The sequence below is a fragment of the Mus pahari genome, chromosome 4, assembly GCF_900095145.1.
Source record: "Mus pahari chromosome 4, PAHARI_EIJ_v1.1, whole genome shotgun sequence".
In the NCBI taxonomy this organism is placed as follows: Eukaryota; Metazoa; Chordata; class Mammalia; order Rodentia; family Muridae; genus Mus; species Mus pahari.
This window is the reverse complement of record NC_034593.1, coordinates 90345256-90369446: the sequence shown is the minus strand read 5'-3', so window position 1 is coordinate 90369446 and position 24191 is coordinate 90345256. Positions and strand designations below refer to the sequence as shown.

The 24191-nt window shown below is 43.4% G+C and overlaps 1 protein-coding gene across 1 annotated transcript in view; it reads left to right on the top strand.

Moving 5' to 3' along the window:
- Man1a2 (mannosidase alpha class 1A member 2) overlaps positions 1 to 7334 on the top strand; it is a 133750-nt gene extending 126416 nt beyond the window's left edge. Inside the window, exon 13 of the mRNA XM_021195475.2 lies at positions 1815 to 7334. Coding sequence (XP_021051134.1) covers positions 1815 to 1947 — 133 coding nt within the window. The 3' untranslated portion in view covers positions 1948 to 7334. The remainder of the gene's footprint in view (positions 1 to 1814) is intronic.
- Positions 7335 to 24191: the final 16857 nt, after the last annotated feature.

Below are 24191 nucleotides of genomic sequence, written 5' to 3'. Positions count from 1 at the left end.
AAAATTGGACATAGTACTACCGGAGGATCCAGCAATACCTCTCCTGGGCATATATCCAGATGTTCCAACTGGTAATAAGAACACATGCTCCACTATGTTCATAGCAGCCTTATTTATAATAGCCAGAAGCTGGAAAGAGCAGCAGTCACTTTTATAAGGTCTTTAAAAGTAGAAGTGGGGTTAAGAAGACTGTAACCCACACCCTTCCCTGGCTGTGGCTTGGGGCTAGATTCAACGTCACTTAGTGCTAACTGTGACTATTCATTGGGAGAGGGACCGATAAAACTAGAGCCAGGGTCAGCTGTGAAAGCTTGAGGGATCAGAGCTGTGGAGTTGAGGGTTCAAATGAGCTGAAGAAGGAACATTGAAACAATAGAACTCTGCTTAGAAGTTACACACGCAGGACACCTACAGCAGTGGGTCTCAAGCTGTAGTATGCATCAGCACTGTCTCAACGGATTCAACAGGGCTTCTTACTAATGGGTTCTAGAGTACATGCTGCTAGCAAGCTCACAGGTGCTTCTTGCCATTGCCGGTCTTAGGGAACCACTGATGCTCCTGCTATGGAAAACATTTTGTGGAAGCAATTAAGACTCAAGAAACAGTGACAGCCGCTCTCACACCATGATGTCAGGTAGCAACCACTGCTTACCTGCTCTGTCTATGTTACTCAGTGTCCTTGAGCCTCTGACAGAGTACTAGAATCATGAGTTTCCATCTTCAGCCCTTCTAGCACCTGTCACAGCACAATCCAAGGGTTAGTTACTGGCATGCACACTGAATTTTAATTTTAAGCAATTATAATCATTTGTTCACTTTTAAAACGATGTACTTTAAAATGACTTGCCATTCTCTTTGACTTCAGTAGAGGGAGCTATGACACAAATTGTACTAAGTAGCAACAACAAATGTTTTGACTTCCTATTTTTTCAGTCTCTATTGAAGTATATTAGGTGAGTACTTCATTGCTGTTTTGTCAGATTTGTTAGACTGGATAATTACTACCCTGGTTAATGCCATCGTAGTGTTCTGGGCAGTGATGTTTTGGCCAGTGGTGGACCATATATTCCTCAGGGGTCCCAAATATTCTGCCACCTGGTGACCATCTTAGTTCATATTAGTACTCTGTAATGCTCACACACTGAGGGAAGCTCTGACGGTGTACTCCTCCAAACCCAGCCCCATCAGTACGTGACCTCCAAGTGCGGAGGATACAGTTCCACCTTCATTTGCGGTCGCTTGTATCCATACTCAAACTGCTCTGCTTTCTGTAGCATTGCCTGCTTTAGAAACTGATTAGTTTGAATCCTGTGGTTTGGTATTGTAGCAGAGTGGTCCGTATACAGTTGTCAGCAGTTCCTTCCTTTCTGTGGTACTATTTCGTGTGCTGTTGGGGATGTACAGTTTTTCCCTCTTCTTCTGATGGTCTACTAGATAATTTTGAAATGAGTAAAGGAAAAATGATTGCTCACCCCTTGACTATGGCAATCTGTTTACATTTAACTCTTCTCTAATTTAAATTTTTTATATAATATTCTATTATTAGTTATCGAAAACTATGAATGATAGTATGTACTTTTTTAAACAATGTCTGAAAATTAGGAAGTGATGTGTCTTCTGCTGTTCTTACCGCCTTCACTGTTTCATAGGCTTTGCAGAGGTATGTGAATTTTTTAAGAAACTTATTTCATCAGGTCTAGCTGTGCATCTTCATCGGAACTGCTCAGAATCAGTTACTGGTTTTCTCTGCAGTCCCCAGTGAGCCCACTTGATTTCCTGCTGCGTTGACTCGTGTTTCTTCCTTTTGTTTTCAGATACTTGTACCTGCTGTTCTCTGGCGATGACCTTCTACCTTTAGACCACTGGGTGTTCAACACAGAGGCGCACCCTCTGCCGGTGTTGCGTTTAGCCAACAGCACTCTTTCAGGTAATCCTGCTGTCCGATGAGCACAGCCCCAGAAGGACCGTTCTTACCTGTGTTTTGTTTACATGGACCACTACAGAGACTGTCTGCAGAGGAGAGGTGGCTGTGGGAAAACGGGACCTCCATGTCAGTATGCCGGATGAAACTCTTCCCTGCAAGACTTTTCACTTGTACATATATCAACTTTGAAATTATTCCATTTTATACCTGACCAAAACAAGTTCTGGTACACGTAGGACAGAGACCTGATGTATTTTGATTCTTAATGAGATGGCCACATGAGAAACAATGTCTTATTCTATACAGTCAGTGCAAGTCAAGAACATAGAGCACCTTATAGGAGCTAGAGATGGCTTTTTGAACCAGTTATACATTTGTTATCTCCCACAGTGGAGCAGCTCTCAAATCAAATATAACACATTGTGTAGCCCCTTTCCTCCATTTTAATAATGGAACAAACCGAATGAACAGGAACAGAGGAACATGTAACTACATTGTAGCAAGAAGACTTGGGAAAGAAACAGATACTGTCCCTGTCTGAATTTTCCAGCTCCTCATTGGATTTTTACCAGACTGGCAACCATTTCATTCCCAACCTAGTCATTGAAATCTGTTTAGATTTAGTTTTTCTCTGAGGGGCATGATCTCATGAAGAATATTTTTCAAGTCTTTGTCTCCATATGATATGCTGAACCTGGTATTTATCATAACTGCTGCTTATGGGCCGGAGTGTGGGAGTGTGCATGTAGCTCACGCTAGCATTGGGAGCATGGTGGAATGAGGGAAGGTGCCAGATTGTTGCCTTGAAACCTGTTTTAGAGAAATTCTTAATTTTGTTGGTAGCAAATTATTCTTCTGAACCAGCAACTGTATCAAGCAAACATTTTCTGCTTTAATCTCATAACACAGTTAATAGAGTCATTCATCTTACAACTTCATGTGGTTTGGCAAAATTGACTCTACTGTTATGCAGCTCTGTATTTGCCAGAACAAACCTAATCACTTTTACAACTTACTAAAGCAAAGACCCTTGAGCAGAGTCAGGTCCTTCACTCATTACCTCACACATGTGATCTGTTCACAAAGAGTCTATGTTTTTAAGTTTCTCCAAGATATTATCCATCCAAAGAATTACTAGAATAGCTTCAGAATAATTTTCAGTGGCAAATGTGCGATGTAAAGAATCATACTCACTAAAACTGACATGAACCTAAGGGACTTACAGACCTGCACTGGTTATTTTTGTTGTTGATATTGCTCTATATTTTGGCGGAAAAAAGAGGTAAATTTTTATCAAGAACTATAATATAAGATAAATATTAATGCTTATAAATTTTCTGTCCCTTGAATTTCTGTGACAATTCAAGACACTTTCTTTTATTTCGTATATACATCATCTATTGATGACAATAAATTTGAGAACACTATAATATTTTATGAAACACTTTGCTTATGAACTCTACTGTGGATTTCTGAAAACTTATTTCCTTGGTTGGTAGCTTTTCTTTTTTAGCCCCATACTAGCTTATAGCAGATTTAAACTGTGGAAAAAATATAATTGGACATGTTATAAGGTGACTGACCATCTTACAGTGAAAATCATTATCTGATCCTCAGAGTTGAGCCAGTACTCTATAAACTTGCCACCTCAGACTTTTTCAGTATTTATAAAAGACAACATGGAGAGAGCGAGTTCTAGCACATTTCAAAACTATAATATCTTTTCCTACTTGAAATTTTTAAACTGTAAATGAGAACAGTAGATGGCTACTACTTTAGAAAAGAAAGATGAGGTTTTGGTTCTCAGAAAAAAAGGAAGTGAACCTTCCTCAAACAGCACAAGCCCACTCCCAAGTCAAAGGAAAGTGAGAAACTTAAGGTGCCAAAGGCCAGTGCAGCATGCAGGGGACCCTCTGTTCACACTCATGCAGTATAGGCACCATCTTGGTTCCCCAGGAATGCTCCAAGGAGACAAGAGTTCCCCACCCACCCAGTGCTCTGCATTGTCCACGTGATCATAGAGCAGTAGAGAGAAGGCCCAGGTGTGAGCACGGCATGTTCACACAAAGATCTTAAGACTGTCACTCGACCCTCCGCACCCTTGTGATAAGAACTAGAACTTGTAACAATGCTTTTTCTTCTTTGAATACCAAAGGCAATTAAAGTCAGGTACAAATGACTTGCCAGTGTCATGTTTGATTTTGTTAATAGAATTTTTAAAATATTTTTTCCCAAAATCTACCATTATCCCATATCTTGCTTACTTTTTAAGTGTTTTCCTCCATCGTTCATATACTTGGTGTTTGTAAACCTTAGTACTTTAGACTCCATATCATTGTGTTTATAAACCCTGAAGAGAACCCAGAAATGCTCACTAACTGATGTCTCTCCAAAGAGCTGGTACCTCACCTTCAGCTTTGGGCAGAGTCATGCAGAATAAATAATACATAAAAGTAGGGACTATTTAACACCTTTTAATTCCAGATTTATTGGTCATTTTAGAATCACGTCTTTTGGTTCAAACCTGAGTTTTAGAAATTAATGAACCAATATGAAGCTCGTAAAACTAAGAATGAACCTTTCACCAAGAAGTGCCACTGCAGAAAAGCAAGTCCTGAGTTGAAGGTTTTTTTTTCCAGGTGGGCTGCACATTTTGTGTGCCTCTAATGCCAGCCTTTTGTTGTCATTCAGCTGGTGTATGTGCACAGGAAAGCCTGGGTATTAGAGGAACGCATTCTTTTGGCAGAATGTTGACTACCTGGTTCCCTATGATGTCATCTCGGGTTCCAAGGCTTCCCATGGCAGGTTTTAAACCAGCAATCTGAGGTCATGATCCTCAGCTTCTCATCGTTTTTGCTCTTCATTACCAAAGTGTTTGTCAGAACTCTGAATTTGTTGATAAAGATTAACAATGAGTCTCCCTTCAGGCCGGACTTCTCTGAGTGAGTGCATCCATGAGAGAATGGGGGAATAAACAGGTACAGAGCATGTCATACGTGCCAAGCTCCACCTGGCACCACCCTGGCCGTACAGCATGTCACGTGATTCCAGTGGCATCTTCTGCATGAGAGTGTACCATAGCATTTTAAATGTTCCCAAAAATGAATCATGTTTCAAAATTCTTAATTTTATATTTCATTTAAATTTAAAAGGAAGATAAAAGGTTTATAATATATTTTAAACACTGTTACTATATAATACTAACAACAAAAATTGTAGCTAATAACTAAAGACTCTTGGAAAATGTCAAAGAAATATTTGATTTCTGCTGCATCTTTGACTAAAATATTTACTTCAGAAATAAAATCATTTGTATTTTGTTATTACTTTAATTACATGATTAAGATCAATACTTTGTAGAAGTCTGCGTTCTTTATATTTAAAAGAAAAATTGTCCCTTAATTCATGGGTACACTGTGCAGTTGTAAATTGTTTTTTCTTGAGTACCCTTCCTAATAACAGTGGCATCTGTATTTCTCGCATATACAGAAAACATACTAAAATTTCTCTAACCCAGTTACTAGAGCATAATAGATATAACTTTAGGTTCCTTCTTTTCTCTGGGTTCTTTATCCTGGGATTAGCTAGCTCCTGCCTCATCTGTTTTTGCCTAGCTATGTGTATGTACAGTTATACACAGATCTGGAGTATGGTCTGCTCACTGATAGGTAGATGATAATTGCTGTAGACCGCACAGCCTGTCTGCAGAGTATTTAAGTCATCAGCATCTGACCAGGAGCTGTTTCAAGTCACTCGTAGTTCAGGGACACTGGAAAGCATGCCTCTGTTCTTCAGCCCATCCACACCCCGATACAAGTATTCTGTTTGCTCTATAGACAGCCAGCAAGCTTTTCTGTAAACAGCCAGAGAGTGTTTTAAGGTCTGCCAGTCATGTAGCTCTCTTATTACTCATTTCTGCTGTTAAAGCTATAAATAATATGCAAATACATGAGTGGAATTGTGATGCAATACACATTTTAAAGATGACAGATGGAGGCCTGGATTTGCCTCTTACATCATAGCTACTGACCCTAATCCAGAATTTAATTTGTTTAAGACCCTCTAACCTTTAACCTGCATCTTTTCTCTTTTTTTATTTGCATAATTCACTTTAAGGCAGAAATAAGTATGTATGTACACTTGTATGTATGTGTCACCTAAAGCTGTATATTTTGCTCTCTTAAAAGTAGATATATTTTTCAGGGCCTCTTCAGGTTTTAGGATATGATTGTCATGAAAGAGGCAGAATGGGAGGATAGGCTTTCGGCACCCATCTCTGTCTTGTTCAATGTCATTAATTCCAGATTGCTCATGAACAAATAATCTGTATGGCATCAAAATACTTGTTTCTAAGTTTACCTGCTGACCGACACTTGGACCAAGACCTTGGGATGCAGGAATATATGTACTCTCTTCTCATAGAGCTTTCAGATGAGAGCATAATAGAATTCTGGATCTTGGTGCTACAGAAAACAGTCTTTTTGCAACACAAACTGTGGGCAACACAAAATGAGTTATGTGTCCAATTCACCCCTTGGTACAGCCATTGCTAGTATGTAGGGTGCTGACTGCTGTCACCCCAGAGCAAGTCTGAGTGAAGGTATGTTCCCTGAAGCATGCCCCCTTCTTGCTTCATTTCATGATGCTCCACAATGCTTTCACAAGTATGTCAGTATGCATCACTTTGCAATCAGAGCAGCCTTCAACCTCAGCTTTATACTTGCACTGTTTAACAGCTAATCAGCAGCTGCAGGACTCACGAAAGGTAAAAGTCTGTGGTATCATCTTACTGGCATATATGTTGTGGTGTGCCAAGCCTGATGGGCAGTAAGCTTCCTGTGATGTTTGTCCAGCACTTCACGATTTTCGGAAATGAAACCTGTATTCAGAATGATAGGGCAGAGAGACCTCGTCTCAGCCTTTGCCATGGCATAGATGAACCTCCTTTCCAGGCCCTGCCTACTCCAAGTCACTTCCGCTCTGTGTGCACCTGAGCTTCAGTACTCCGGAAACACTCAGACCATACATGCAGAGCAGGCAGACCCCTTGCAGTAATCTGTGTGCTACAGAATCCTGTATATTGATGAAGTGCACACTAGAAAACCATGAGAGGCAGAGCTCTTGATTGACAGAAACTTAGATGTTCATTTTTGCTGGGTTAACTAAATACAGTATCCCTGATTATAATTATTGGTTTAGAAGTTGAAATGCCATTCTTTATTCTCACTGGCCTCAAATTCGCTGATAATTTTTCCCTGAACTAATAAGTGGGTAAGTATAACCTCTGTTGTTACCCACTGGCTGCTCCTAAACTGGTTTCCAGTCATGTCCTCCATAATGTGATTTTTTTTATAAATCAAAAGTAATATTGTATATTGAAGATCAAATAAAGATGTTCTTTAAGTGAAAAGTCTCGCGTTCTCTCTCTCTCTCTCTCTCTCTCTCTTTTTTCACCCTACAGTGACAAACAGTTCAGTTTCTTCCTGTCTATAGAAGAGCAACTTTGGCTTTGTTTACAGGAACTGGAGTTCAGTCTTCACTGTTTGAAGCATTTCTTTTGGCTTCGACTGTTTTCACATTTCTTGATTTTAAGAAAGATAAAGAGCATGTTTTTATACACTGACTTGAAAAGTAGAGCTTATTGTCCCCTCGTACAAAACAGCCTTAAACTAGTCAAGAGTGAGGCAGTTCCAACAGCAATTTGGGGCACTTAGGAATTTTTACATACAAACTTTTGGGAGGGCATGTCTTCATTTCTCTTGGGTATATATGAATCTAGAAAGGAAACTGCTAAATCATGGTACAGTTGTACATAACTAGTTTTTATTGCCACAATCTTCCAGGTGGCTGCTTCCCTGCTCTAGTCTGTGGAGGTGGGAGTACCTGGTTTCATCCCTCCACTGCCTACCAACAGGAGGCTGAGACCGCTGTAGTGATCTTTTAAGTTCACATTGTGCATTTGGATATGGACACGCCATGGTGGACATGGGGAGGTCAGAGGACAGTTGTGGGAGGCGTTTCTCTCCTTCCTCTTCCCCCAGGTGGCTCTCTGAGATGGAACACAGGTTGTAGGGCTTAGTGGAGAGAGTCTGCCTGCTGAGCTTTCCCATCAGCATCGTTTAGTGTTCGTGCTCAGATCCATAGTCACTGGCACTGGCCATCCATACAAGTAGTGCCTCTCCAGGTTAGCTTTGCATATGCTCTGCCCATTTTTTCCTCTTACTAAGCTGTGAGTTCTGAATTCACTCTGGTGTTCTCTAAGATGTTGATGTGTCCTCTGTCTTAATGGTGTCCTTGAAGAACAGAAGAGTTTAGTATCAATGAAGTAAGTGCAAGGTCAGTGTGTTCTCTGATGGAATATGCTTTCTTGCCTAATCTAGTGTCACTGTGAGTTTTCGTGAAAAGCTAACTAGTTTCAGCTCTCACACAGACGCCTGTTATCAGTTCTGAGTTTATCCCTGCATGTATGGTGAAGGCCTACTGGTATTGTTGTATGTGGACAGCACTTGCCCTTGGCATTGCTCTGGCACCTCTGTAAGCAGTGGATGGCTGCTGTAAGGCTTTATTTCTAGGGTCATCTTGCTGACCGACACTTGTCTTCTCTAATCTAGGGCTATGAGGGTGTTGGTGGGTAGCTGGGCAGCAGTGTTTTTCAGCCAGCAGTGAGATTTGTACCCCTCTGTTAACAGGCAGTGTTCTGGGCACCTGACAGTGGGCTAATTGTAACTGGCATCTCACAGTATACAAGGCAGGGACGGGGCAGCTTTAAGTCACCTCATTTTTTTTTTTTTTTTGTTTTTTGTTTTTTGTTTTTCGAGACAGTGTTTCTCTGTATAGCCCTGGCTGTCCTGGAACTCACTTTGTAGACCAGGCTGGCCTTGAACTCAGAAATCCGCCTGCCTCTGCCTCCCGAGTGCTGGGTTAAAGGTGTGTGCCACCATGCCTTTAATTGGTTAAATCGTTACTAGAACAACTAGATTCTGAACTTATTGGATCTCCCCCACCCAAGAAAATAGTATTTTTTTATCTAGTGATTTGCCTGGATGACTTACTGGTGTCCAACCACCGATGTCTGCTCAGTTCCCTGCACATTTCTTGAACCTGGATTCTTGGGAGACAGCTCTGTATCATGTTAACTCAGTGGTTGGCCAGTGCTTGGGAAGAATTCTGCCCTTGCACATCTCTAACACACACACACACAAACAGAGTGCAGCCACAAGTGGTCAGCGTTTACTTTAACCTGAACATTCTCCTGTGTTTTCTGCCCATACCCAAGGCTTCTTGCATAGGCTTTGACATAGCCATGGCTTCTCCTGAACCTGCACTTAGCCTTGTTCCTCAATCAGTACATAGAGCCTTCCAACCACCAGAGCCATAGGGCCAGCATAGCTACCACACTCCGCAGAGCTCTGTGGTGTCTTCTGTCAGCCAGTCCACAGCTTGCTCAACTGGAACCAAGACATCAGGTTACCTGTATCGGCTTTTCCTATTCGTTTGCTATTGACATTGCATGTCTCTTCTCTCTTCTTCCCTCCTTTGTCCTCCTCTTCTCTTATCCATCCAGTTCCACCCTTAAGATCAGACCTGTATATGCTACCCAGTGCTCTACTGACTTACATCTCTGCTCTATCTGTTCCCAAGGAGCAATGCCTGGGTCCTGAGCATCTCTATACAGTTGTGTAGACCCAACCCTGCCCACATAGCCCACCATACTCTAATAGAACTGCTACCGAAGTGGCTGGATGGAGGGGAACTTCATAGGCTCAAACACCATGGCTTCAATGTTCTGTTCCAAGGCTCATAGTTTGCCCTGAACAGTTTTATATCCCACTTTATATAGTCACTAGTGTTTTATATCTGTAGCCAGCCTCTAGCATCCTAAAATGCTTATTTGATTTTTTTTTTTAATAGCCTCTTTAGGAGGAAAGAAGTTGTTGATCTTCTAAAAATAATGATCTTCCTATTTTTCTTGCTCCCACATGACTAAACATTTTACAGAGCCTTCCTTGGTTTCCCTACCTGCAGGCTCTCCCATCCCACACTGTCTCCATCACATTCTGTCTTGCATGGCATCCACATAAAGGACATGTCTTCACCAGGTTGACCACAGTGCAGCTGCTGCTTAACAGATTAGACTGGGCATCATTTTATTCCAGGTGCTTGTGGACTAGATACCCCAGTCCTTGGAACCCAGAACTCTTCCCACCAGACCAGACCACCTCATTTAATGGTGACCACAGTCCACTCTCTTGTTTCTGCATTTCCTGTCATCAGAACATTGCTAAAGCCATTTAACATGAAGGAAAAAAAAAAAAATCAAGCCATGAGAAAAGAGCTAAGTCAAACGGTTTTTTTGTTTTGTCTGTTGTTGGTTTGTTTTGTTTTTTGTTATGTTTTTGTTTGGTTTGGTTTGGTACTGTGACTGTACAGGGAGCCTGGAGGCAGACTTAGGTAGGGAGAACAGTGAAATCTAGCCAGTAAGAAGCTGGCCAAAAATTATACTTTATCTTCCCCTGGCTGAGTGTAGTAAACCTGTAGGCAAGTTATTCAGCTTTGGGTATGATCTTATTTCCTGTGAAGTGGATCTGGGCTAGAAAACTTGAAGGTGACTCATGGCATACTGTTTCAAAATCTAACCTGCTTGCCAGCAGCTGTATACAGAAGTCAAAGTAAAACCCATACCTTCAGACAAGGACTGGCTAGCTTCATACTGGAGAGTGCGCGTGCATGCGTGTGTGTGTGTGTGTGTGTGTGTGTGTGTGTGTGTGTGTGTGTTGGTCACACTTGAACATTAACAGGGCACACCAAGATTTTCATCATGTTTGCCATAGGTGTAGAAAATGAAAGGATAAGAAGAAAAGATACTCTAAGTGACTGACACTAGAACTTAGTGGGGCAGTGTTCTCATCATTTTCATTGGGGGAGGGTGCCATGGGGCACCTGTGGCAGCCAGGGGATGACTTGCAGAAACTGGTTCTCCTTGGAGTTGTGGGTTCTGGAGATAAATTCAGGTCATCAGTTGGGCTGTTGAGACTACTCAGAGCAGTTAAGTCCGCTCTTCCAAAGGGCCTGGGCTTAATTTCCAGCAACCATGAGGCAGTCTACATCTTGTCTACAGTTCCAAGGGATCCATTACTCTCTTCTGGCCTCTGTGGGAACCAGGTACTCAGGTGGTAAACAGATAAACATGGAAGGCAACACACATACATTTAAACAATAAATAAAACCCTCAAGTATTAACTCTTCTTTGAAAGTCTTGTAGAATTCCTCACTAAAGCCATCTGCCCTGGGCTTTTTTTTGTTTGGGAGGTTTTTAATGACTTTTTCTATTTCCTTAGGGTATATGGGCCTGTTTAGATAGTTTACCTGCTCCTGATTTAACTTTGGTACGTGTTATCTGTCTCGAAAATCATTTCATCTAGATTTTCCAGTTTTGTTGAGTATAGGCTTTTGTAGTAGGATCTGATGGCTTTTTTAATTTCCTCAGTGTTTGTTGTTATATTTCCCTTTTCATTTCTGATTTTGTTAATTTGGCTACTGTCTCTGTGCCTTTTAGTTAGTTTGGCTAGGGGTTTATCCATGTTGTTGATTTTCTCAAAGAACCAGCTTTTGGTTTTGTTGATTCTTTGTATGTTCTCTTTGTTTCTATGTGGTTCACCGAGTTTGACTATTTCCTGCTGCCTACTCACAAAACAGCAGGCTTAGGGCAGATTGCGCCAGAGTAGAGCAGAGGGAGAGGAAACCAGAGATAAAACAGGTTTGTCACTTAAGACTCACGGTCTCTTGTGAAGACTAACTATAATCTTGAGCAACATAGAAGCCCCAAGAAGACAGTGGCATTACAAAATGATCTGTCTGCCTGTTTTCAAGGGGTGACTGTGGTTTCTGGGTGGAGAATACAGTATACGGGAGCCATAATTGGAAAAAAGAGATCAGTTGGGTGGGAGGAGGGTACTGAAATAAGCCAGATGAGGAGCAGTGTTCACTTAGAGCAGCAGTGTAGACCAGGCATTTGCTTCGTGCTCCTTGGGAGACCAAGGTGGCATATAAGTATAGATAAGAAAGAAGTCAAACTTGATGCCAAAGCTTTTGACCAGAGCAACTAGAAGAGGTGTTACTACTTATTGACTAGGGACTTTTGGAATCTACTCTTGGTCCTGTTAATGTTTTTATTTCTGGACAATGAATAGAAGAAGCTAACAAGCCTAGAGTTCAGGTGAGGCTCAGGAAGAGAGACATTTGCCCACTTAACAGCATGTATCCCTGGAGACTTGTCTGGGCAACTTGGGGTGGTTAGGGCAACCAATAGACAGAAATCATTCAAGGGCTTGGTCTCTGTCTGTCTCTCTGTCTCTCTGTCTCTCTCTCTGTCTCTCTCTCTCTCTCTCTCTCTCTCTCTCTCTCTCTCTCTCGATTCATTTATTATGTTTACAGTGTTTTGCCTGCATGTGTACCTGCAGGCCAGAATTCATTACAGATGGTTGTGAGCCACCATGTGGTTGCTGGGAATTGAACTCAGGACCTCTGGAAGAGCAGAAAGTGTCTTAACCTCTAAGCCATCTCTCCAGCCGAACCAAGGGCTATTTTTAATTTGACCTCTTGCTATTGATAAAACTGACCAAAAGCTACCTAGGGAAGAACTAGTTAATTTGACTTTATCTCCAGGTCACAATCCATCATTGGAGGAAATCAGGACAGGGACTCAACAACCAAGGAGGGATGTTGCTTATTGACTAATATTCATCTAGTTTTCTTAAACAGCCCAGGCCCTCCTGCCTAGGGGTGACGCCGCCCGAAGTGGGCTGGACTCTCCTACATCTATTAGCAGTCCAGACAGTGTCCTCACAGATGCTCACAGGCCAGTCCAATGGAGGTAATTCTTCAGGTGAGGTTTCCTCTTATCAACAACTCTAGGCTGTACCTGACAGAGAAAATGAGCGAGGACAGACTGAGACCCAAGTACCCAGTGATCACAGGGCATATGGTAGAAGGAAGGATCCTGAAAAGTAGGAAGAAGAGAACCTAGCAGCCAAGATGTGTGGGTGTGAGCCATGACCATTCCAGAGGCTGTGAAGTGGCAGGATTTGGATATGGGATGGTGGGCGTGGTGCCAGCTTAGAGAAAGTTCGGATGAAATAGAAGATGTGGAGACTAATTTGAACAACTTTTTGCAGGCATTTGCTTCAGTAGAGAAGCATAAAAGTGAGAGGAAACCAGAAAAAAACTGTGGGGGGTGGGGTGGGGGGATGTGTTACTGTGGTTGGACTGATCTGCAGGAGCCATCACTCCATCATCTTAGGGAGGTGGCCTCTAGGATTTGGTACTCTGGCCTTTTGTCACCAGGAGACAGGAAATAGGAAGAGAAATGACTGGTGAGATTAGTGAGAGGTCGAGGAGCTCCCAAGAACTGTTCTTTCTCAGTGTAGTAGGGAATTATTGAGAGTAGGGATGAGAGAGGTGGCATCAGGGAAAAGTGACTAGAAGACTGTTTCACAGGGACATGCACTTTGCAGGACTACCAGAACCCCAAAATGGGCTCTCTGACAATTCTTCTGTCGCAGGCAACTTTAAAAAGCCAAATGAAATTCCAGGAAAAAGGGGAGATGGAACAGCCCTCATTTTTAAAACAGCATTAAATAACTAAAAAATAATGGTGTGATTATTAAACCAAAATACCAAACTATGTCTTGAGTAAAGCCAAAGAAGGAAGCCCTGCACTCTATCCAGCCACCCATGACCTGAGGGCATGTGCTAATGTGGAGAAGCACCTAGGGTGCCTTGAACATGCTTCTCAGCTGCTCACCCGAAGCTCTGGATACTTTATAGCTCATCCAGTCATGAGGAAAGGCTGCTGTCTGCTGGGCCAGGATGCCTAAAGGCCCATGTTTGAGCAAGCACTTGCATGTTACCTAGAAACTGGATCATTTTGTTTGGAGGTACCAGCCTTGGGAACAGGAAGTCTTTGGCCAAAGAAGAACAGAAGAGAAAGGAAAAGGAAGATGGATTCAGGGTGGGAGCTGGGGCACTGCCGAGCTAGCCTCTGAATACCCAGGGCCCCTTCAGCTTCCTGTCCCCAGTATGTCCTTCAGAGGCTGTTTCCCCTCACAGGGCAGTGCATGGCTTCCAGCTCCTCATTTTCTTCTAGCCTCATTGCTTCCTGCTTAGCAACTTGCACTGTACTAGCAGCAAAATAGGTGTCTGGGGGTAGCTGATGGGGAAGGAAAATAAACTGAGCCCTGGGCAGGCTGGACAAAAAGTGTGCTCACATGATGACATGTGCAGGCCGGATGCAGAGATAGAGAGGCGGGCGTTGCACGTGTGAGAATATCAGCATTTGTGGATACATGATTCACTCTGTGTGACCAGTGAGAAGGATTGGGTATGGTGGGGTGCAAGACAGAGAGCTCTCATCCATCCCACCGACTGAGCTCAGCTTGTGGAGACAAGGAGAAAAGCTTATCCTACTGCACCTAGCAAGCAAGAAAGGACAAGACCACAGGCAGCTAACCTTGTGAGCCTGGCCTGCACAAAGAACCAGGACCATAGCACCTCCTTTTCCCAGACAAGAGAGGCCAAGTCTCCCAGGAGGCTATGGTCTGTGTGCTGGGTTCCTTCAGTGAATGGAGCAGAAGCCTACCGTTGGCTAGGTAGGCATAAGAGATGTATGAGAAGGACTCAGTCTTCAGAAAGCTGGAGACCCTGACTTAGAGGATGGATAGACACCTGGGCCTGAGGATACTAAGCTTACAGACTCCCAGGAATGGTGATGGTATTTATCAACTTCCCACAAACCAGCCTAGTATCTGTCTTTCTCACAGCGGGGTGCATCACCACTGCTGATCTGTGGGAAGGTCTGATAGATCTATGACTTCCCAGCAGAGGGAGCTTTCTCCCCTTTGAGACACCACCACCGCAAGAACGAATACCACCTGCGAAGTCAGACACTTCCGTTCAAGTCCTGAGCCAGTCTCACATTTTCTCTGTGAACCTGGTCCACACAACATCTCTCAGCCTTTCGTTATTTGTGGTTAATATTCCACACCTTCTCACAGAGCGGAGCAGAAATTAACAAGTACCCCCACATGACATCACAAGGCCCTGCCAGCTGAGGCTCAGCCCATCATTCTTCCATTTTTACCATCTGTGTTGATAGACAGTCAAGGGCAGAGGGGCCCAGGACTTCACCCAGGGACTCACCTGACACCTCCCATGCTTGTTGAGAGGTAGAAGGTAGTTATGCCCAATCCTAAGAAGTCTGTAAAATTCTTCTGCAGTCAGGGACTTGCCATCAGGAGTGGAATATAAGGTCTTGGTAGTCCAGTCCTTTCTAAGAGGGCAGATGTTCTGCTAATCACATCAGGAACCGGCCTCATTGTCACACACAGTAAATTTGGTCTTAGAATCATGTTTTCAGATGAGGGACTGGACTGTAGGCCACCAATCAACTTGAACAAAGGCAAAGATTCTGTCTACTAGGCACTTCCAGAAGGGCCCACTGAGTCCTGGGAGCCTTCTCTGAAAGCCAGCACTACTGGAAGAGCTACAGGGATCCTGTCTTTCCTCCATATCTGGGGCCTTTTTTCCACATCTCCACAGCCTGAGCAGAGCCTGTGAGCAGACATAGGTGAGTCTAGCTGGAGCTGGGACTGTCCACCTGGCTCTGTCCGCCTCCTCTCCCTGGCTCACAGATGGCAGCTATGGATCTGTAGTCAGAGGAGCTGTGGCTCTGAGGTCACTCTCCACAAAGACTCAGGGGCCACAGGCTTCCAGCAGTCCTATGAACATGTTCTTGGGCCATCCCTTAAGATCACAGAAAACTGAGATATCCTGGAAAGCTCCCAGGGCCTGTGAGGATGTTCTCAAAGGGCACCTGCTTGACACAAGCTCGAAGTTCCCTCTGGGCATGCAGGGGCGCAAGTTTCAGACCAATTCCCCGGAAATGATCGCCTGTTTGCAAAGGGCACCTGGAAGCTGTGCACAACTGGCTCAGGTGAGGACCAGCTCTCTGCTTTGTAGCCCTTGGAACAAAGTGTTTCTAAGAAGCATGAAATGAAACGTTCTGAAGGCTGGTATTTTTCCACTTGGCAAATACCTATGATTTATAGGCACAGGGTGCTCCTGGTTCACTCTATTCCGGTTCTTCCTCTCACCACATTCTATCTGCTCAGCTGGGGCACAAGGGCTAGGAAATCACCGTGCCTCCCCCCACCACCACCAATGAAGACCCCCTTGTGCCCTGCCCCTGTGGCTGAGGGAGTGGCCTGGACAAGGTCCACAGCCACCCAGACCTACACCTCAGGGACCATTCAAGTGGCTCTAGAAACAGAGAACAGATCATTCCTGAGCTCCAAATAGAGCCAACCGATCCTGGAGACCCCACTTGGCTTGGTTTCTAGGGTCCCACTATTTCAATGCAGAAGAGCATAGGGCTCATCAGCACACTATATCCTGAAGGGGAAGTTGTCCCTGCTTGGTCATAGTGGTCATGAGGTTCTGGGAACTTAGACATTGTAATCTGCTACTTGGATGTTCCATTGGGTTGAATTAGACCCCACACACACACACCTCCATCCCCACACCCCGCCACCGCAAAGGGATAATTTTTGTTGACAATTTTAAAATCAAAGCCTTCTGTTGCTAATTTTAAAGTCTGGTTTGCGTTGGGGAAAACATAAAGGCTGAAGAAATTTCAGCTGGAGTTAGTGAGACAATGGGGTGAACTGAGCAAGCCTTAATGGAGCACGTGTTCCTGGAAGGTTGCTGGGCCTGCAGCCGGCTGTGGAGGTAAGGAGACCTGCATGGTAGCCTCTGTGCCCAAAGACGACCTCAGTCTACACAAGCCCAAACCAGCCACAGGAGAGGCATGCTGCATAGCAGGCAGAAATCTGAGAGTCAGAAGCACTTCATGAGAAAGGTGACAAACTACCTTAGCATCCTCTTCCATGTCTACGGTCTACCTTTCTCCCTCTTCTTCCTAACCTGGACTGTTCACACTCATTCATGTAGTCCTCCATCACACACACCCTGGATATTTATCAAGCTCCCGATGTCTGGAGCACAATCCTAAGAGTGAGACAGAAGCTCTGGAATCTGTACATTCTCTTGCTGGGTAGACAGGTGGCAACAAATGAATGAGCTGATGATACATTGTAATGTCAATCTTGGTAAGAGTGAGAATAAGGGAAACAGGACTGGGCATGCATGGATGTGCATCAGGGAAGGCCCGCACATGCCTTATTTTAAGATGTATTTATTTTTATGTATGGGTATTAGTGTGGGCCTGCTTGTCTGTATGTGTACCACATGCAAGCAGGTGTTTGTGGAATCCAGAAGAGGGCATTAGATCCCCTGGAACTAGAAATATAAGTGGCTGGGAATCACCTGATTGTGTGTGTGTGTGTGTGTGTGTGTGTGTGTGTGTGTGTGTGTGTGTGTTGGGGAGTACGGGGGTGGGGGGTTCTCTACAAATACCAAGGCCTGAAGAGTGATGATCCACATGAGGCTTAGCTGGTGCTGAGTCACACTTCTAGAGGGTGACCCCGGGCTATTTATTTTTGTCATATTTAAGTACAGTACAATTTTAGGAAAAGTTTTTTTGGTAACAGTTATCACAGTAAAGCTTAAGACTACATTAAAACTCTGTTGCAAAGTACATGTGACCTCTTCCATTAAGATGAGTCCTTATATTTCAAGGTACTAAGGGAGGATCTAGTGTGGTCTTGCTCATACATGTCACCAAGCTATACACAGTACATGTGACATCTCTCCTAAGGATGGGCTCTATTGAGTGAAAAGACTAAAGATCTAGGACTAGGGAGGAAGAATTTGGGATAAATATCCCAGTCTGGGGGGTTCTGGTATGGCCTGGTCCTCCAGATAGCACACACAGGTCATCAGGGTATTAGCTATACTGCTCCCAGCCATTTTTCAGGTGAAAATGGATGGACATTTCCTCTGTTGGCAGAGAAGATAACCCTATGTGTTTAACACTCCTCTTTTCTCTTGTGCTTATCTATGAGCACGGGGACCCCATTCCTTTGCAAGTGTTCTCCAGTCCTTTGCAAATCATTTCAAATAAAATAACAAGGGAAGTTCATCTAATGAGGAAACTTTTAGACCAGGACCTAAGCTGTACAGAATGCCAGGACAGGCCGTGGGGATCTCTGAGTACACCCGGGGAACTCCGGGCCAAGACCGTTGCAGGGAGATAAAGCAAGCACTCGGGACTAGCTTTTGGATAGTCAGTCGTGAAGACAGGACAGCAGTGAATGAGCAGAGGATGAGACAATCAAAGGACGGTAGGAGCCAGTGAAGGCTTGAACACGGGGTGACATAGGCTGCTTTACAATTTCATGTGATCTCCTTAGAAGATTACTATGGGTTTGGGGTTCAGAATTAACTTTAAGAGGCTGGAGAGGTGGGAGAGGCGGATCAGCAGTTAAGAGCGCTTGCTGCTGCTCCTGCAGAAGACTGAAGTTGGTTCCCAGCACCCACATCAGTCAGGTCACAGCTTCAATGATTCTAGCTCCAGAGATGTCTTCTTCTGACCTTCTTGGGGAGCCTACACACACACACACACACACACACACACACACACACACACACACACACACACATAAATAAATAAATAAATAAATAAATAAATAAATAAATAAAAGAGTAAGAAGATGTTTTAAAATCATTAACTCTAGCAGACCAAGGGGAGAAGCAAAGAGAAATTATGGGATTTGGTAGAAACAAACTCCAAAGCTGGCATCTTTGATGGGGAGAGCAGTCCGGTGAAAGAGTAAGCTTGGAGAGCTGGACCTGAGGGCATCACTTTGACTCCAATATGAAGTCCTCATGCAGAAGCTGGGTGCATGCTGGAAAACGACTGTGAGCCAACATCCCCAGACCTGATGGCTAGGAAAGGCCCAGAACCCTTGCCAGATGAGCATGAGTAGAGTGCAGGTGTGTGCCTGCTCCAGGGAGCACATTCATCTTCCCAAAGAACCACAGTTTGGCTTTGTTCATTTGCTCCTCTTGGTTTCCTATCTCATTCATTTCTATTCTTTATCTTCCTTATTTGCTTCCTTCCACTTTCTTTAGAGATTTTTATTCTTTCTCTTAGAGGTGTCCTCACTTCATTTTTGCCTTCTTTTCTATGCATGTATTTAAGACTGAGAAGATTTTGGATATCACATACTCTGTGGTCCATGGGTTCTAACAACCCTGATCCCACCACCATTTAGCTCTTGTGTGTGTACAGATACACATATGCTGTTGTTAGTATTTCCTAATGAACTGTGCACTGATCGCTCTCCTGTCTTATCTCATGCAGGTATATAATTGCAAAGGCAAGCTTACTGCAGAACAGTGACGGACAGATTTGAGTAACAAGTGGAAAACGAACAAACAAACAGCCAAAAACAAAACAAAATTTTAAAAACGTGACATATTGAAAGTGAATTTATTCAGAGCACAGTAAACTAGTGTAAAAAATATGGGGGGGGGGAATGAAAGCGAGGGTAAGAGCCAAAATACCTGAGAAGGTTAATGTGTCTGATTGGAATCCTGAAGGCACATAGAGTGGAAGCAAGGTAGTGTGGAAGGAGAGTATAACAAAGACTGAAAACAAAGACCAGTCCTCAGATACAGGAAGTATAATGTATCTTAAATGGGACAAACAAAAAAATCCGTTCCTAGATACACTACAATTAAATGGCAACACATCTTCAAGACAGCCAGGAATAAAGGGCAACTGCTTACAGAAGAGGGCAGTTAGAATTACAATAGTGGCTGACTTCTCAGCACAGCAACAGAGACACATAAATGTCGGGGGAAATAGATATTAACCTAGAATTGCATATCTAACGGCAGAATTGGGAATTGTAAAACCCTAAGGGTGGAATATTTATAGAAAACAAAATTGAGAGGCCTTACCACCAAGAGAATGGTACTAAAAGATTGATCTTGTCTGGAGTAGCGGCACAAGCCTATAAGCCCAACACCTGAGGTGCTGAAGCAGGAGGGATGTATATGTGGTACCAGCAGGGGCTACATGGTAAGACCCAGGCTTAGAAAACAAAACAAGTGAGTGAGGCAGCTCAACAGGGAAAGGCACCCGTGGAAACACACACACACACACACACACACCCTGATGGCAGTGCTGGTAACATTTTCCTAAACAGAAGGCCTTTGGCCAAATAAATAAAGATTCTTATCTAAACCTAAGAGTGGTTTTCTGATTACTAGAAAACCAAACCTTTTAAGACCCTTTCTGTTCACCAGGAACTTCTCATAATCCTCCAGGAACCACCCATAATCCTCCCAGAACCTCACTTAGCCTTCCTCTAAAAGTCAACTACCTTGGACAAGGATACCTATTTCCTGATCAGTCAGGACAACCTGTATCAGCTCAGTGCCCCACCCTGCCGACTATCACGGAAAATCTGCTGGATTTTCTCCCATTCCCTCCTCTCTGCTCCCCTCTACCAGATGGCCTTGGTAGTTTGATCCTCCAATAAATCTTTCTACCCACAGAGTGGTCTAGTCAAATAGTTTCTCTGTGCCTTGCTTATACCTGGGGCCCACATGGTGGACAGAAAGAGTTTCCTGCTAGTTGTCCTCTGACCTCCAAATGAGTGCCCTGTTACATGAACCCAAACACACCTTACCTCTCTCTCTCTCTCTCTCTCTCTCTCTCTCTCTCTCTCTCTCTCTCACACACACACACACACACACACACACACACACACACACACTAAATGTTAAAAAAAAGAAGAAGAAGACAGAAAAGAAAACAAGATAAAATTCAAGAAAGAAAACAGGACAAGACCATGGAGTGTGTGTAAGGGAAAACAGCAAGCCAAGCCAGGGCAACCACACCAGCAGCTCAAGCATTCTTTTGCCAGATAAAAATGTCAGAACTAAAATATTCTAAATTATACAATGAGTTCAGAGATGAGTATGGTGAAGCAATTCCAGAGGAGGAATGAAAAAAAAATCTGGATTAATTTTAAGGCTGTCCATACCCATTGGAAATAATTGAATATGACCATTAAAATCATTAAAAATAGCATGAATACCTCCCAACTTTACAGGAAAACGGAGCAAAGAGAATTCTGGTATGTAAATGAGTGTGTGGTGTGTGAGTCTGTGTACACGAGTGTAGGTGACCCTGGAGGCCAGAAGAGCATGTCAGATCCCTTGGAGTCAGCTGGGAACTGAACTCAGGACCTCTGCAAGAGCAGCCAGTGCTCTTAACTGCAGAGCCATCTCCTCTGAAGCCCTGCTACCCACTCCCAATGAAGTAAATGCTTATAAAATGAAGAAAGAAAGTTTCAGGTCAAAACAAAATGGTGATATGCTATTTATGCAAGGCATAACTAACGCTAATGACACGGAAAATGTAAGAGCCCTGCCCCCTTGGAAGGGTTTTAGGTTCTTAAGCTCGCTGAAGTTGACCGGAGGGTGGAGCTCAGTGATAGAGTGCTGGCTTAGCATTCTACTTGGAAGATCCATCCCTAACACCAAGCCCCAAATGAAAGTAATAATAATAATTAGGACGCGTCATCGGGGTGTGGTCTAGACTTGCTAAGAGCTGGAACAAGCCTGAGGCAATGATAGGGACCAGTGATTACCGCTGCCTTCCTAGAAAAAGACAAGGACTCTTTATGCTCTTAATGTTAAAATGACACCTTGGCTTCAGGTTCTCAAGCAGGAAATGTTAAGTTCTTGACCCTAGACCAAGGTCAAGGGCTTGGGAAGGGCATAAATCTGATCTTCATTCATTTCCAAGTGACTTGAGCCATGCGCCAGGCGCTGAGCTACTGACAGAAGCAGCTGCCAAGCTGTCACAGCCATTACCTGTCTCTGGCATGGTCCTTTAAGGCTGGGATCTCTTTACCAGGAGAGGAAGAGAGAAGAGAAGGAAGTGTCCTCTGGTCTGAGCTCCACCAGCCCCCTGTTGCTGCAATGGCAGCAGTCTTGCCCCCAGCCTCCTGCCCCACCACACCGGGAGAGAGCTGGCGCTCTTGCTGAGTGGGTAGATGGTATTTCCCCCATTTCATTTGATTGACAAGAAATAGGGACCAGAGAGCTGGTGTCTTGGCACAGGTCATGCCTCATGAACAGCAAAGCAGAGAGTGGAAGCCAGTGGTGGGGCCAGTTTCTCTGTTTGCCAGTCAGGGCCAGTTCACAGAACAGAAACCAGCCAGCTCCAGCTATGTTTCCAACATTCTCACCCACATGTCTCTCTCATGTATATACAAAGGTACTTGTTGGTTTGTTTTTGGATTTGTTTTGTGTGTGTGCTTGTTGTTTACAGTCAAATTAAAAAAAAAACTGAGGCAAGTTTACAGGCTTGTTTTTACATATTTAATCTATTTTCAAGTTCCCTTTGTATGTGATTCTGATGGCTAAAGAAACTCCATTTTATTCTAGGCTTCCATCTTGGAACCCACTAGCCATTTGCCTTTGACTCCCGTCCCTGGAAGATAAATTCCCAAGAATCCTGACTCAAGTTACTCCCACCCAAAAATGTATGTCCATGACTATCTACTTATCTACTTGTGACTTCTGTAATTTGCTTATGAAGATGAATACCTAAGATGTTTTTGGGACACTTGGCAGAACAGGCCAGTTTTGCTTGTGTAGATATCGACAGTCTTCTGTGGGTTTTCCCCTTTAAAAATCCTCCCCTTACCCCCTTGTAAGGGTAATCTCAAATTTGGCTCAGAGATGGTTCATCCTGCTAGCAGCTAATCAATAAATCTTTTAATTATAATTGGATTGAGTCTCTGGTCTTTTCCCGGGAGTCACAAACTCCATAACAATTCCCCAGAAGACCAACATCTAAAAATTATACAGTTTCCAAACCAGAAAAGAAAGACAAACAAAAATAAAAGATATTAAAATTTCCCAGAGCTGAAAACAAACAAACATGAATTTACCCTCTAAAAGGGTGCTGAGAACCAGCTGTAGTTTGATGGCACGCACTTCAGAAATAGCTCCCACTACAGTAATGGTGATGAGGCTGNAGAGCTGTCCTTAGTTAAAAGTGGCCCAGGGTCTTTCTTGCCTCTTGTTCTCCTATACATGCTCTTTTGCAGCAACTACATCCTCACTAAATGCTGGCCTCTTGATCTTGGACTTCCAGGCTCCAGAGTTGTAGGAAATACACTTAATTTTCCTTATAAATCACTGAGTTCTGCAATAGCAGAACAAGACAAAGACAACTGGAGAAAGAAAAGCACCTGAAATGCCTCCAGAGCTTATGGGTGGTGATGGTGATGGTGATGGTGGGGTTTTCATATAAAGAGAGCCCAGAGATAAAATAGAGCNGGATTTCTCAAAACCAATGCTGAAAGCTAGAACATGCTAGACCATGGCTGTCAGCATGATACAAAATTACTTCTGAACTAAAATTTCATATTCAGTCAAATGACTGAGCAATTACATTAGATATAAATAGACTAAATACTACAATTAAAAGGCAAAGGCTACAATATGAACTAATCAGTANCCCCAGAGCTCATGTCTCTAGCTGCATATGTAGCAGAAGATGGCCTAATCGGCCATCACTGGGAATAGAGGCCCCTTGATCTTGCAAACTTTATATGACCCAGCACAAGGGAAGGCCTGGGCCAAGTAGTGGGAGTGGGTGGGTAGGGGAGCAGGGTGGGGGGAGGGTATAGGGGACATTCGGGATAGCATTTGAAATGTAAATGAAGAAAATATCTAATAAAATAAGTTTTAAAAAAAGGCAAAGGCTGCCTTCTGTTTTTTAAAAAATGTGCCTGTATTCTGCTTATAAATGAGTCTTTTGGAATAAAAGGATCACAAAAGTTAAAGGTGATATGCTCTGTGAAATTATATGTGAGCAGAGGTTATGGGTGTGAGGAGTTGAGAGTCCTGAGCAGAGCGGGGCAGTGAGGAGAACTGTGGGGAGAGAGCAACGGAAGCAGATTGTGCTAGGAAGTACCATGACAATGCCCAGTGCGCTGCATGCTAACTTAAAACAGTAAATGAAATTTTAAAATAAAAGAAATAAAAATAATAGCATTAAAATGAAGGGTACCATGGAAACAGCAAAGGAAACCCCATGTAACTACATCATTTAGAACTGGTGCTAGTAATAATCTTTGTTACACAGAAAAGTAGATTTTGAAAACTGTGAGTAACCTGGAATTCACAGCCTGACCAACTCTCAACTATCCATCATCTCCACTGAAAGCTGACCATTCTTCATTGAAATTCTCTCAACAAGTTGACTGCTTATAGCTTT